Raw genomic sequence first — 16,119 nt, 5'->3', positions numbered from 1 at the left:
GTTGAACTTGGTAGATGAGTCATTTGATCTTGGACAAATTGCTTGACCTCACTATACCTCATTTTCCTCATCTGTAAAATGGGGATTATAATGGTGCCTAGCCCACAGTGCTATTAGAGATAGGTAAACACAGAACTTGGCACAAAAAGAAGCACCTAATAAATGACTATAAAAATATAATACTGTGCATCCATTAATTGATGTTATTATTTAGCCCAATGCCTTGAATTAGAGCAAGTGCCTTTGAAAACCTCTGTTGCCCTTTCCCCCATACGATTCCAGGGAATACCTATTCTGTTCTTTTAGGACAAAGGTTCCAAACTATAGGAATGGACCACAAAATTAGGTTCCCCATTAGGAAGCTCCAGGAGTCACATTTATGGCCCCTCCAGACTCCTAGGGTTCCCAGGTGAGACCCAAGAAGTATAATCTGCTGCTGCTCCTTTCCCATGTTAGAAACTCACCTAAAGGGATGTGGGGAAAAAAGCAGAGTCCTTACATCAAATAGCGAGGGAGAGCAGTGAGTATCCCTGGTGTTGCCTGCTGCTGCTAAGTCGCTTCAGTCGTGTCCAACTCTGTGGGACCTCAGAGACGGCAGCCCACCAGGCTCCCCCATCCCTGGGATTCTCCAGGCAAGAACCTTGGAGTGGGTTGCCATTTCCTTCTCCAATGCATGAAAGTGAAAAGTGAAAGTGAGGTCGCTCAGTTGCTCAGTCACTGAATCGTGTCCGACTCTTAGCAACCCCATGGACTGCAGCCTTCCAGGCTCCTCTGTCCATGGGATTTTCCAGGCAAGAGTACTGGAGCGGGGTGCCATTGCCTTCTCCCTGGTGTTGCTTAGACAGTAGTAATTCTCCAATGCCTTGTCCAGCTCCCTCCTCACCTCAGTTTTGGTTTGAATGTCTTGTGGCATCTGAGCGCTTCACTAACCCTCTCTTCTTCCTATTCTTGAGTCTTACTTATACCTGCCATACCGGAGCTGTGAGGTATGGGGTTACTCCTTTTCTAAATAAAATGGCATTGGATCTCTGCTGATAACCCATTCAGGTTGAAAGCTGACACTCTGGGGGTGGGGCCTGGAAAGAACCTGTGCTTCAAAGAGGGCCCTGCTTTTTGCTGAAACAAGTACCCAAGTGCTGATTACCTCATCTGCAGATAGTGCCCCTCCCCCCACTAAAATGCTCCCCTCTAGCTGCATGGTTTTTTCCAGTGGTCACAACACCCAGGTTAAAGTCGGCTTCACGTTTCAGGCTGCTACCTCCAGCCAATCCAGACACCAGCCTCTTCCACCTTGTGTATGTGGATGCCATTGCCATAGCCATCGTTGGATTCTCAGTCACCATCTCAATGGCCAAGACCTTGGCAAATAAGCATGGCTACCAGGTTGATGGCAATCAGGTAAAAATAATTAACTTCCTGCAGATGCTTCCTAGCGGTATGGTCATCTTACTCTACTGTGGGAGGCATTAAATCATCAGAACACTGAGGTACTGAATCCTACCTCACCTCATCAGCAGGTGAAATTTCCACTCTGAAGTTTACAGTTTGCCAAACTCCTCTAGGTGCTGTCCCTACTTTAAAGCTCACAGCTTGAGAATCTAATATTTTTCCAGAACCATTTTTACTCTACTCGGAAGCTTTCTCTTTGTTCATTAAACTTTGAGTTTATGATTCTTCACTCAAATATATTATTTGCCGCCTTCTTTTATAAGATAGCTGCAGATAAATTATTTAATCTGAATACCATGAGGCATTAGTTTAGCTTGAAGTGTTACTGTAACACTGGGTAGTTCTAAGAGGAGACTAGATGTTCTATGTTTGTATGAGATACAGTGATCCAACTAGGAAGACCAGAAGTTGCCCTGAGATAAGGACTCACTCACTGGTCCAAAGAGGACACTGGCATAGGTTCCTGGATGAACATGAGCCCAGACATTTAAAAGATGCCAGTAGTCCTATCCACCAATAATTTTCTCTTAAACATCAAAAATATTTTGTCCCTGTTGCTGTAGTTTTCTTTAAAAAACAAAAATATTCATTGTGTAGAGAATGTGTTTAAGAACGAGGGGGCTAGGTGATGATCACGGCATTTATCTCTAACGCAATAAAAATTCAAAATGTTTTTCTCCCACCTTAAATTATGCAATAATTCCTATTTTGAATTCATGCTAAACAAATTTTTATATCTGGAAAGAGAATGAATAGATGGCCCGTACTGTTGAAGATGTCCATTAAATGGGTCATCATGCCTGTCTTCCTGAAAAATAACTAACCTCTTTTGTGCTTTCCTTCCATATGGAAAAGGAGCTCATTGCCCTGGGACTGTGCAATTCCATCGGCTCACTCTTCCAGACTTTTTCAATTTCATGCTCCTTGTCTCGAAGCCTTGTTCAGGAGGGAACTGGAGGGAAGACACAGGTGTGTATGCAGCTGGCCCCTAAGGTCTGGTGATTTGGGTGATAAACTAATCTCCTGATTGTATTCTGCCTGAAGATCCATGCTCCAGTGAGCTGTGTATGAATCAGAGAAAGGCATGATTGGTTGAAGCAAATCGCAAGGAACTGAATCTACAGAAAAGGAGTATATTCCCCAGTCAAATAAAAAAAATTAACATTTCTGGCTATGAGTAAACTTCAAGGTTCAGACATAGGATGTTGTCATGAAAGCCTGAGAGTGAGTGTGGGCAGATTGCCAGCCCCGTTCCGTAGAACTTTCTGAAGTGATGGAAATATTTGATATTTGTGCTCTCCAGTATGGCAGCCACTAGTAACATGGCCTTCTTGAACACTTGAAATGTGGCTAGTGCAACCAAGACCTGAATTTTTAATTTTATTTAATTTACTTTTTACAATTGAAATAACCACACGTGGCTACTGCAAATGGACAATAAAGCCATGTCTGAACTCTTCTGGCCCCTGTGTGTCTTAGGTCTGCACCATATATGTCCTTTTCTCCACCACTGGCATGGGCATTTCATTCAGAGTATTTAAGCATTTCAGCTTTTGTTTAAAGGCTAAAAGACTTCCTGGTGGCTCAGCTGGTAAAGAATCCGCCTGCAATGCGGTAGACCTGAGTTCAGTCCCTGGGTTAGGAAGATCACCCGGAGAAGGGAACAGCTACCCACTCCAGTATTCTAGCCAGGAGAATTTCATGGACTGTATAGTCCATGGGGTCACAAAGAGTCAGACATGACTGAGCGACTTTCACCTGAAGGCTGTAAGAGGAACCAAAACCTCAGAAATGGAGTGGGAAACAGCTACAGGTTTATGTAATGGTATGGATGACTTATGTGAAGCCGTATCTTTCCATAGTGATTTTCAAGAGACTAAGAGGAACCTATGTCCCACTTCTCACTCAAGTCTCCTAAAAGCCCCTTCCATGTGTCTTTTCTCATCCAGCTTGCAGGTTGTTTGGCTTCATTAATGATTCTGCTGGTCATATTAGCCACTGGATTTCTCTTTGAATCACTACCTCAGGTGTGTACCCTGGACTTGGTGAGAGGTTTTTCCATGTGTAGAGATTTTACAGTTTTACTAGTTGACATTTTTGTGACTCTCTTGGATTTTTACTACTACCCTAGTAGGGTAGTAGCAAAAAGGGTCAACACTAGGGTCAATATCCTCTTCTACAATCTGCCAATACCTGGGACCTACGGGAAGCCTTCTCAGCATCTCTGGTTCTGTTTCCTTATCTGCAAAGCAGAGGTTTGGGTTTGGCTTATTTCCAAGGTCCCTTCTGTCTGATCTTTTATGACCTTATACTGCTATTAAAAATTTGAGATGGTCTACACTCATAAAACATTTAACCTAGTAGAACTTAGGAATGATATAGAGTATAAAACTCATGATGCAGGAAGACCATGGAGGAAATCATTCCTCGAGTACCATTTAATTCTAAACCTCTTGGCCACCGTACAGGTTTGCTACTAGTAAACCTGTTTTCCAGGGCCTGTTTTAGCTAACCAAGTCCTGAAAATCCAGGTGTTCTTGGCTCAAAACATACCATCACTACTGTGTAGGAAGTGAGTGGATAGAGGATGTGGGGAGGACAGCAGGAGGACAGTGAGGAGCCAGCAAGGCCCCTGAGGACACAGTGTGTCCAGGGGGTCTCCGGACACAAGAGGGGAGGCATGTGTGGATGTGCTGTGTTTCAGGCTGTCCTGTCGGCCATTGTGATTGTCAACCTGAAAGGAATGTTTATGCAGTTCTCAGATCTCCCCTTTTTCTGGAGAACCAGCAAAATAGAGCTGGTAAGTAACAAAGGTGATTGTTAGGTGAGTATGTCATAGCAACAGATGAATTGTTGCTGGTAAAAATGTGAGAAAGATAGGTTACTGTGGCCAGTTATTATATGCAGTATCCAGTTAAGCAAGGCTAAGTACTGTGTGTGTGTGACTCAGGAAGTTTTTCCAATGATTCTACTTATAGCTCTCTGTCTTTTGTTTAGACCATCTGGCTTACCACTTTTGTTTCCTCCTTGTTCCTGGGACTGGACTATGGTTTGATTACTGCTGTGATCATCGCACTGCTGACTGTGATTTACAGAACACAGAGGTGAGAGCACATATTGGCTTGGGTGTGTTTCCTGCCTGACACTTCAACAGTGACTTTAGATACAGACCAAAGCAGTAGATAAAACATGGCCCTTCCCTTCAAAAAGGCTTCACTCTCCTACGAATGATAGATTCATGATGATGATGATGATGCTAATCATGAATGAAGTCATGGTGGCATTAAATTATTGTGGTTATGTGCCTGGCTCTGTGCAAAGATCCACACTTTGTATCATTTCATCCTTATAGACTGATGACTGTTAGCATCCCCATTTCACAGATGTGGAAACAGGGGCCTAGACTGATTAAGATCATACAGCAAGTGGTAGACGATGATTCAAATATGAGTTTTTGTGAATCCAGAGGCTAATTCATAAAGAGCATTTTATAATCCATCTTCAAGAAATTGAAATACATGATTATAAGTGCTTCAGTAACCATAAGCAAGGTACAGTGATAATAAACATAAAAAATGGCCAGATAAAACCCCATCAGAGTTCAGAAAGAGAGACTTTCTTGCTCCTTGGGGTGATTAGAAAAGAAACAAGGAGTATTTAGACCTGAGGTTTATCAGCGCACTCCAGCTGGTCAGGAAGACCTTTTCCTCATCTGTCTGTTGAAATCCTCATACACGAAGACCCCACTCACCCAGCCAGAGAGCTCTCATCCTCCCCTGTGTGCCCACAACAGTGCCTTGGTCCTCCAGCACCTCGCATGTCTCCAGGTTACTTGTGTTTTGTGTGGTCCATATGCTAAGTCACTTCAGTTACATCCAACTCTTTGCTACCCCATGGACTGTAAATCTCCAGGCTCCTCTGTGCATGGGATTCTCCAGGCCAGAATACTGGAATGAGTTGCCATCTCCTCCTCCAGGGCATCTTCCCGACCCTGGGATCAAACCCTCATCTCTTTTGTCTCCTGCTTTGGCAGGCAGTTTCTTTGCCACTGCTGCCACCTGTGGTCCGTGTGTTAACCCCTACTCACCCTGCCCCCTGGCAACTAGATTGCAACATACGGACAACGTTTTGAGTCTCTTTTAAAAGGTTTTTTCCTAACTGTGAACTCAGCTGAGAACCTTTCTTCTTGTCTACAGTATCAGTCCTTGGTGTTATATTTGTCCACAGTCATCACTAGACTATGAGCACGAGCAACTTAATTGTAGAGGTGAGATTCCTGGAGCCCAGAACCAGCACATGATTGTGTGTTCACTGAATGTTTGTTGAGGGAACCCACCTAGAAAAACCTGTGACATTTCCGCTATGGATTCTAACTCACAAAGCAGTTTACTTACATGCTGAGGAATACCAGAGCATGGTAACGAGGCCATGAAATGTCAAAGAAAAGACCTTGAGTCATATTCTGTGTCTGCCAAGCTCTCTAACTTGAACAACTCACCTAACCTCACTGGACTTCAGTTTCTTTTCTACATGATGGCAGAAATGAACCCAGGATATTTTTAATGGGCTATAATAAGGTAATATCAGGTGTTTAAGAAATAGTACCTATCATCATTTCACTGTCTACTTTGAGCCAGACTGTAAAGATATAGAAATTTGTGTTCTTGAAAAATAATGTTTAAAATCTATTCATTTGGGATTTCCTTAGTGGTCCAGGAGCTAAGACTCCACACTCCCAGTGCAAGGGCCCTGGGTTCAGTTCCTGGTCAAGGAACACAAAATCTCACCTGCTGTGAGTGAGCGTTCACATGCTGCAACTGAAGATCTCACACACCTCTATGAAGATGAACGATCCCGCATTCCACGGCTAAGACCCAGCACAGCCACAGAAATCAATAAGCAATTTTAAAAATCTACTCAGTCGCTATTATTTTCTCCCATTCTGAGGGTTGTCTTTTCACCTTGTTTATAGTTTCCTTTGCTGTGCAAAAGTCTTTATGTTTAAGTAGGTCCCACTTGTTTATTTTTGTTTTTATCTCCTTTATTCTAGAAGGTGGGTCGCAGAGGATCTTGCTGTGATTTATGTCATAGAGTGTTCTGCCTATGTTTTCCTCTATGAGTTTTTTTAGTTTCTGGTCTTATGTTTAGATCTTTAATCCATTTTGAGTTTATCTTTGTATATGCTGTTATGAAGCGTTCTAATTTCATTCTTTTACACATAGCTGTCCAGTTTTCCCAGTGCCACTTATTGAAGAGACTGTCTTTTCCCCATCGTATATTCTTGCCTCATTTGTCAAAAATAAGGTGCCCATAGGTGCATGGGTTTATCTCTGGGCTTTCTGTCTTGTTCCACTGGTCTATGTTTCTGTTTTTGTGCCAGTACCATATTGTCTTGGTGACTGTAGCTCTGTAGTATAGTCTGAGGTCAGGAAGGTTGATTCCTCCAGCTTCATTCTTCTTTTTCAAGATTGCTTTGCCTATTTGAAGTCTTTTGTGTTTCTATACAAATTGGGAAATTTTTTGTTCTAGTTCTGTGAGAAATGCCATTAGTAATTTGACAGGGATTGCATTGAATCTGTAGACTGCATTTGGTAGTATATTCATTTTCACAGTATTGATTCTTCCAACCCAACAACATGGACTATCTTTCCATCTGTTTTACATCATCTTTGATTTCTTTCATCAGTGTCTTAATAGTTTTCTGTATGCAACTCTTTGATTCTGTAGGTAGGTTTACTGCTAGGTATTTTATTCTTTTTGTTGCAATAATTTTCTGATTTTTTTGTTGTTAGTGTGTAGGAATACAAATAATAGCAAATGAAACAACTGATGAAGCATTAATTTCCAAATTATACAAGCAGCTCATGCAACCCAACACCAGAAAAACAAGCACCCCAATCAAAAAGTAGGCAGAAGATGACCTAAACAGACATTCCTCCAAAGAAGACATACAAACACATGAAAAGATGCTCAACATCACTCATTATTAGAGAAATGCAAATCAAAACTACAATGAGATACCATCTCACACTGGTCAGAATGGCCATCATCAAAAAATCTACAAACAATAAATGCTGGAGAGGGTGTGGAGAAAAAAGAACCTTCTTTCTCTGTTGGTGGGAATGTAAATTGATACAGCAACTATGGAATACAGTATGGAAATCCCTTAAAAAACTAGAAATAAAACTACCATATGACTCAACAACTCCATTTCTGGGCATATACCCTGAGAAAACCATAATTGAAAAAGACACAAGTACCCCAGCTATTTAGAGTACATAGGACATGAAGCAACCTAGATGTCCATAAACAGATGAATGGATAAAGAAGCTGTGGTACATATATACAATGGAATGTAACTCAGCCATAAAAAGGAACACATTTGAGTCAGTTCTAAAGAAGTGGATGAACCTAGAGCCTATTATACAGAGTGGAGTAAGCAGAAAGAGAAAAACAAATATTAACACATATACATGGAATCTACAAAAGTGGTACTGATGAGCCTATTTGCAGGACAGCAGTTAAGACGCATACATAAAGAACAGACTTGTGGACACAGAGAGGCGGGGAGGAGAGGGTGGGACAGATCGAGAGAGCAGCATGGAAACATATACACTACCATACGTGAAACAGACAGCCAGTGGGAATTTGCAGTATGACTCAGGGAACTCAAACCAGCGCTCTGTGACAACCTAGAGGGGTGGGATGGGGTGGGAGGTGGGAGGGAGGTTCAAGAGGGAGGAGAGATATGTATACCTATGGCTGATATATGTTGATACATGCCAAAACCCAACACAATATTGTAAAGCAATTGTCCTTCAATTAAATATAAGTTTTTAAAAAATCTATTCACACTAAACCTAAGGAAACTCCTATGCTGATTTGAGATTTTTGTTTTCTCCCCACACCTTCTGTTGATCGTCCAACCTCTTGCTCCACAAGTCAGTTCTCTTATTTCAAATAAAATGAAAATCCCCTCTCCTGTTTTAGAATTAGAGCAGGAAGATAATTCTGTCTACTGAGTGACATGAGATCATGTCCCAGACATAGTTTGAACTCTGCACAGTTCATTTTTCCTCCCATCTTTAAATCCCTAAGTCTTTTGTCTGTAACAGATTGTATGTGTGATATGTGGATGGTATATACGAGCATGTGTGTAGTGTTATGTGTGTGTGTGTGTGTGTGTGTGTGTGTGTGTGTGGTGTGAGGCATATGTGCTGTGTATGTAAATTGTGTATGTGTGAGGTGTATGTGGGTGGGGGGTGTGAGATGTGTTAGGTTTGGAATGGTACGGGGAATGCAAATATAAGTGGAGCCCTTCTGAAAAGTGACCATAAAAGGACCAAATAAATGCAAAGAGAAAAGAACCAAATATCCCTGAAGTCACTAGCAAATCCATACAGGATTTGCAAATGTGCAGAATCTTGTGTTTCCATCACTACCTGAGCATCAGCATGATAGTATTTTAACATACTCCCTCTCTGTCTGCAGTCCAAGCTACAAAGTCCTTGGGCAGCTTCCTGACACGGATGTGTACATTGATATAGATGCGTATGAGGAGGTAGGTCCTTTTTTCTATCATTTTAAATGGTTGTAAGCATATGATGTGATTGGCTTATTAAGTATTATTTTTACTCAGGATACAGAGTTAGGGGTGGAGATGTGGGAAGTGTGGTGATCAGAGCGAAAAGTCTGAATTTCCATTTACTGTCTGGATTCAGTTTTATAGCTTATACTATACATCAGTTACACAGCCTGTTAATATTATTTTTCCTCTTTTTTAATGAGGATAAATATATATTCTTGGACTTAAAGTATATGTTTACAAAATACCACGACTGTTTGCCAGGGTGGTCTGTGTGTGTGTGATTTCCTTCTGATGAATTCAAATGGGTGATAAAATTCTAATATTAACCATGTACAATGTAGGTGGTGGAGCTGTGGAGTTCTCCTACTTCATTTTTTTTTCTGCTTCATTTTTAGTGGTTAAAACTATGGCTTAAAATATCCTTGACTTTGAATTTTCTTTTCTGATGTGGAATCTCTTATGTAGAATCTTTTACAAAGTCTTAAACTGGTTTTGTCTGATTGTTTTGTGTTTGGGAAGAAGTTATCAGACTCACTGCAAGATATTAATAAATTAGACTTGTGGTAGGATTGGTATATTTTCCCCCTTCCAAAGAATTATGTGCTTAATTACCTGTTTCCAACTGCATTCCAGAATTTCACAAGGCTTCTTGATAAAATTTTCACCTGAGTCTGTTTTGACTCCTACCTACCTTCTGTGAATAAACCAATATAAACTTCTGTTCTTTTTCTGTGACTGCTTCTCAGTTTGAGTGGCAGCTCCCCTCTCCTAGATTCGCTTTTTTAATGTTTTTCAGTTTCTTCTTTGTATTTTATGGTAAAAAAAAAAAAAAAAGAAAGAAAGAAAAAAAGAAACAAAGACTTTTAAAAGAAATGGGAAGATGTGCATTTTTAAAGGCCTTCCATTCAACATGCCTTCCTTCAGAACATGAGTAAGTCAGCTAGACTGACATTCAGTTCAGTTCAGTCACTCAGTCGAGTCCAACTCTTTGCGTCCCCATGAATCGCAGCACACCAGGCCTCCCTGTCCATCACCATCTCCCGGAGTTCACTCAGACTCACGTCCATCGAGTCCATGATGCCATCCAGCCATCTCATCCTCTGTCGTCCCCTTCTCCTCCTGCCCCCAATCTCTCCCACCATCAGAGTCTTTTCCAATGAGTCAACTCTTCGCATGAGGTGGCCAAAGTACTGGAGTTTCAGCTTTAGCATCATTCCTTCCAAAGAAATCCCAGGGTTGATCTCCTTCAGAATGGACTGGTTGGATCTCCTTGCAGTCCAAGGAACCCTCAAGAGTCTTCTCCAACACCACACTTCAAACGCATCAATTCCTTGGCGCTCAGCCTTCTTCACAGTCCAACTCTCACATCCATACATGACCACAGGAAAAACCATAGCCTTGACTAGACGGACCTTAGTCAGCAAAGTAATGTCTCTGCTTTTGAATATACTATCTAAGTTGGTCATAACTTTTCTTCCAAGAAGTAAGCGTCTTTTAATTTCATGGCTGCAGTCACCATCTGCAGTGATTTTGGAGCCCCCCAAAATGAAGTCTGACACTGTTTCCACTGTTTCCCCATCTATTTCCCATGAAGTGATGGGAACAGATGCCATGATCTTCATTTTCTGAATGTTGAGCTTTAAGCCACCTTTTTCACTCTCCTCTTTCACTTTCATCAAGAGGCTTTTTAGTTCCTCTTCACTTTCTGCCATAAGGGTGGTGTCATCTGCATATCTGAGGTTATTGATATTTCTCCCAGCAATCTTGATTCCAGCTTGTGCTTCTTCCAGCCCAGCGTTTCTCATGATGTACTCTGCATAGAAGTTAAATAAGCAGGGTGACAATATACAGCCTTGACGTACTCCTTTTCCTATTTGGAACCAGTCTGTTGTTCCATGTCCAGTTCGAACTGTTGCTTCCTGATCTGCATACAGATTTCTCAAGAGGCAGGTTAGGTGGTCTGGTATTCCCATCTCATTCAGAATTTTCCACAGTTTCTTGTGATCCACACAGTCAAAGGCTTTGGCATAGTCAATAAAGCAGAAATGGATGTTTTTCTGGAACTCTCTTGCTTTTCCATGATCCAGCAGATGTTGGCAATTTGATCTCTGGTTCCTCTGCCTTTTCTAAAACCAGCTTGAACATCAGGGAGTTCACGGTTCACGTATTGCTGAAGCCTGGCTTGGAGAATTTTGAGCATTACTTTACTAGCATGTGAGATGAGTGCAATTGTGCGGTAGTTTGAGGATTCTTTGGCATTGCCTTTCTTTGGGATTGGAATGAAAACTGACCTTTTCCAGTCCTGTGGCCACTGCTGAGTTTTCCCGATATGCTTGCATATTGAGTGCAGCACTTTCACAGCATCATCTTTCAGGATTTGAAATAGCTCAACTGGAATTCCATCACCTCCACTAGCTTTGTTCGTAGTGATGCTCTCTAAGGCCCACTTGACTTCACATTCCAAGATGTCTGGCTCTAGATTAGTGATCACATCATCATGATTATCTGGGTCATGAAGATCTTTTTTGTACAGTTCTTCTGTGTATTCTTGCCACCTCTTCTTAATATCTTCTGCTTCTGTTAGGTCCAGACCATTTCTGTCCTTTATCGAACCCATCTTTGCATGAAATGTTCCCTTGGTATCTCTAATTTTCTTGAAGAGATCTCTAGTCTTTCCCATTCTGTTGTTTTCCTCTATTTCTTTGCATTGATCGCTGAGGAAGGCTTTCTTATCTCTTCTTGCTATTCTTTGGAACTCTGCATTCAGATGCTTATATCTTTCCTTTTCTCCTTTGCTTTTCCCTTCTCTTCTTTTCACAGCTATTTGTAAGGCCTCCCCCGACAGCCATTTTGCTTTTTTGCATTTCTTTTCCATGGGGATGGTCTTGATCCCTGTCTCCTGTACAATGTCACGAACCTCATTCCATAGTTCATCAGGCACTCTATCTATCAGATCTAGACCCTTAAATCTATTTCTCACTTCCACTGTATAATCATAAGGGATTTGATTTAGGTCATACCTGAATGGTCTAGCGGTTTTCCCTACTTTCTTCAATTTAAGTCTGAATTTGGCAATAAGGAGTTCATGATCTGAGCCATAGTCAGCTTTTGTTGACTGTATGGAGCTTCTCCATCTTTGGCTGCAAAGACTAACATTATTTTATTTAAACCCTGTCAAAGGGTCCTTGGCAACATCTGTATTAATTTTCAAGTTGGAAAAGGGAGATAGTTGAAGTTTTGATTCTGAAATATTTCCATATATTAAATTCACTAACATTTTATTTTTCAGGTCAAAGAAATTCCTGGAATAAAAATTTTCCAAATAAACGCCCCAATTTACTATGCAAATAGTGACTTATATAGCAATGCATTAAAAAGAAAGGTGAGTCACAAGAATTAAGAGTGATTGTTTCTGAGGACAGAATCTAAAGGTTGATAGGCATGTGAGGGTCACTTACATGTCTGTATATACCATTTACACTATTTCATTCTCTCCATCTCTATTTTTTTTAATTATAGTAGAATATAACTTAAAATTTATCATTTTAATGATTTGCAATTATACAAGTTAGTGGATGGGATTAAGTACTTTTCAATTGTTGAGTAACCAACACCACCATTCTTTCTCTTTTAATATATGCATATAGTGGTTCCAGAAATATTTAGAAAAAAATTAAGTTTCTTATTCTTGGGAATATATGGATTCCTTTGGTCATGATTAGTACTTCACCCCACACTATCCACTAAAGAGGAAAACCTCCCAGTCAACCTATACAATCTCTTAAATATAAAAAGCTGAGAGATCTAAGTTTGTAAAACACTACTTTAAAATTCTTTTTAGGGACTTCCCTCGTGGTCCAGTGGGTTAAGACTATGCTTTCCAGTGCTGGGGATGTGGGTTCGATTCCTGGTCGGGAAGTAAAGATATCCCACATGCCTCGTGGCCAAAAACCGAAGCTTACAACAGAACTAGTATTGTAACAAATTGAATGAAGACCTTAAAAGAGTGGTCCACATTAAAATTCTCTTTAATATTTAGCTTCTGGCTGTCTTGAATCAAGACCAAGAATAAGAAAAGTTACCAATGTTCTTTTAATGAGGGAGTAACCCAGTTCAGGGTATTTGAGAAAGAGGTAGAGCAAGGGTTAGGGTGATAACTTGGCATAGAAGATAATCAGATGGAGAGAATTAAAGATTAATTGCTTTGGGTGGATTCTGGGAGCAAGAAGTGATTGTTGCATTTATTGCCCTCTGTAAAGACCGGAGTGAACCCGGCCTTCATAATGGGAGCAAGAAGAAAGGCGGTGAGGAAATATGCTAAGGAGGTCGGAAATGCCAACCTGGCCAGTGCGACTGTAGTCAAAGTGGTGAGTAGTCCCTGCACTGGTTTCCTTTGTCTCTTGATCTGCATGCTCCCCCTTTACTCTTGATCTGCGTGCCCCTCACCTTTTAACACAGCGTGAAGTCCCTAGAAGAGGAAAGCTTAGAAATAAGGTAAGTATCCTTGATATATTAAAAATACATAAGAAGGTCAGTTATGAGAATGCTTCTGAAATAAGTAGTGATAGGAGCCAGGAAAATGTGATTTTTACAAGTGAAAATCACATAATACCTTAATAAATGTTACTATTATTACTTTGTCAGAAGTTCATTCAGCTGATAGTGGAAAAAACCCTCAAAGACTGGTTTTTGCTGTTTGGTCTTATGGTAACTGTGGTCTGTCATGTCGAAATTAATAAGACTATTTTAGAAGTGAGAGGAAAATGGATATGAATAGTAAAGAAAGTGGTTTCATTAGTGGAAGAGAAGAAAATAAAGGAAGAGGAAGGAAAAAATAGAGGAAGAGAAGAAAAAAAAAGAAAGCTAAAATTGGCTATTGTGTACATATCCTTTTTTGTCATATACAAGGCTGGAATATAGTGAGTAATTTAGAAGAGATCTGCTATAATCAGAAACTGGAGAATATAAGGACTAATTTTTCTCTCATAAATCTTTCTCAGAACCAAAATATGAGTTGTTTATAGAATTCTGGTTTGGTTTGATTTTGACATAGGATGCCGAAGTAGATGGAGAAGATGGTACCAAGCCTGAGGAAGACGAGAATGAAATTAAATACCCCCCAATAGTTATCAAGAGCACACTTCCTGAGGAACTGCAAAGATTTATGCCCCCAGGGGATAACATCCACACCATCATTCTGGATTTTACACAAGTCAATTTTATTGATTCTGTTGGTGTAAAAACTCTGGCAGGGGTAAGCGTCATCTTCAAGGAGTCTTTTAAGGATAATATCTCTGTGCCCAGAATCACCATCAGTTAAATCAGAAAACTGAACTAGGGTTTTCAACTCTCAAAATTTGGTTGCTGTTGCTTTTGTTTTTCAACTTTTTGTTGTTAAAAAGAACAAAAATATACAAAAGTAAAGAGCAGAGTGTAATGAACCCCCTGTAACCATCACTCAGCTTCAACAATTATCAATTCATGACCAATTTTGTTTCGTTTATCCCCCACACCCACTTTCCCCTCCTCTTATTTTGAAGCACATCTCAGTCATCATATAATCTATAAATATTTTAGTATATATCTCTTTGAGAAGATTTTTTAAAAGTCATCACCATAATGATTTTATTATACTTGAATAAAATTTAACAAGAATTCTTCAATGTTCCAAGTCATCACTGTTGATATAAAAATCAAACAAAATGCAAATTTTAAATTAGTTCAAAATGCATAATTTTTGAAGCAAAGTCACTCAAGTGCATGAACCAGAGCATCTTATATCACTAAATACATATTAGTAGAAAGAAACTTCTCTTGATACCTCACAGAGTCAAGAGAAACTAAACTTTACTTCAACGTTCTTACAGATTGTGAAAGAATATGGAGATGTCGGTATTTATGTATATTTAGCAGGATGCAGTGGTGAGTACAATTTTAGAATGGGGAGGCATTTTATTTATTTATTTCTAAAACAGAATTTATATTACATTTATTTATAATAATTTTTGTTATAAAAAAACTAAACAGCATCCATGAAGAGAAAACTTCATCTTTCTGCATCCTTGGGGGAGGCATTTTAACATTTTGGTTTTGTTTCTTTTTTTTAATAACTACACTTAGAAGAGTTTTCCCTTAATTTTAGTTTTGGTGAAAATGAAAATTATTCTTCTGAAAATTACTCTGAAGCTAAGCTTTGAAATTAGCAACTTAACAGGCACTAACATTCCTGGGTTACTTGTGGCAGGCCTCTGCACTGGAGTTTGAGGAAAGGAGCTTGTAAATCATTGTGAAGGAGTTGTGGTTTTTTTCAGTAATCACGTATTTAATGGCTGCCATAACAAAGTTATATAAAATCAGTTAAGTGTTTTACCATGCAATGCCTGTTATTCTTAATATAAATTTTGGTTAAAACAATACTTGAAAATTAAATCCACATAAAGGCTTCACTTTTCACCTACCAGAATGGTAAAAATCGAAAATGTTTGACAGCAGGCTATGGTAGGCTCACTATGGGAGGATAGGAACCCTGACATTGCTGGTGGGAGTACAAACTGCAGCAGCTGCTGTGGAGAGCAGACCAGCATTTTCTTTCCAAATTACAAATTCATTTTTACCTTTAACCCAGAAAATCCAGCAACATGCTACACACACTCAAAATGACACATTACATGATTAATCATCGCAGTATACAAAAACAAAAGGCCAAAATCAGTTTGTGTCAAACAGAAGGGGCCAGTTAAATAAACCATACATAGAACACTGTGTAATGGTAAAAAAAAAAAAAAGAAAAGAAAAGAGTGAAAAGATTAAGTAAAAAATCCCAAATTTTATATGCATGTACATATACACATGTATACGTACACATACATACCAAAAGATGATGCTATCTTTGGGGTAATGGAAAATAATAAATATATACTTATATTTACATCTGCATAAAGACGCACTGTAAGAATACACAAGAAAATAATAAAAGTGGCTTCCTTGACCAGGGGAGTGATGTCATGAGGACAAGTATTGTGGTGAGATTTTTTACTTTATATCATTTAAATATTTTATGTGAAAGTGTTATTTTTTTAATG

General features: G+C 39.6%; 1 protein-coding gene across 1 annotated transcript in view; it reads left to right on the top strand.

Moving 5' to 3' along the window:
- SLC26A5 (solute carrier family 26 member 5) overlaps window positions 1-16,119 on the top strand; it is a 41,120-nt gene that overhangs the window by 20,196 nt on the left and 4,805 nt on the right. Inside the window, exons 8-17 of the mRNA XM_015095256.3 lie at window positions 1,251-1,398; window positions 2,305-2,418; window positions 3,399-3,476; window positions 4,154-4,249; window positions 4,447-4,553; window positions 8,941-9,010; window positions 12,327-12,419; window positions 13,297-13,404; window positions 14,091-14,291; window positions 14,905-14,959. Coding sequence (XP_014950742.2) covers window positions 1,251-1,398; window positions 2,305-2,418; window positions 3,399-3,476; window positions 4,154-4,249; window positions 4,447-4,553; window positions 8,941-9,010; window positions 12,327-12,419; window positions 13,297-13,404; window positions 14,091-14,291; window positions 14,905-14,959 — 1,070 coding nt within the window. The remainder of the gene's footprint in view (window positions 1-1,250; window positions 1,399-2,304; window positions 2,419-3,398; window positions 3,477-4,153; window positions 4,250-4,446; window positions 4,554-8,940; window positions 9,011-12,326; window positions 12,420-13,296; window positions 13,405-14,090; window positions 14,292-14,904; window positions 14,960-16,119) is intronic.

This window comes from Ovis aries, chromosome 4, assembly GCF_016772045.2.
Source record: "Ovis aries strain OAR_USU_Benz2616 breed Rambouillet chromosome 4, ARS-UI_Ramb_v3.0, whole genome shotgun sequence".
Lineage (NCBI taxonomy): Eukaryota > Metazoa > Chordata > Mammalia > Artiodactyla > Bovidae > Ovis > Ovis aries.
This window is presented reverse-complemented; position numbering and strand designations above follow the sequence as displayed.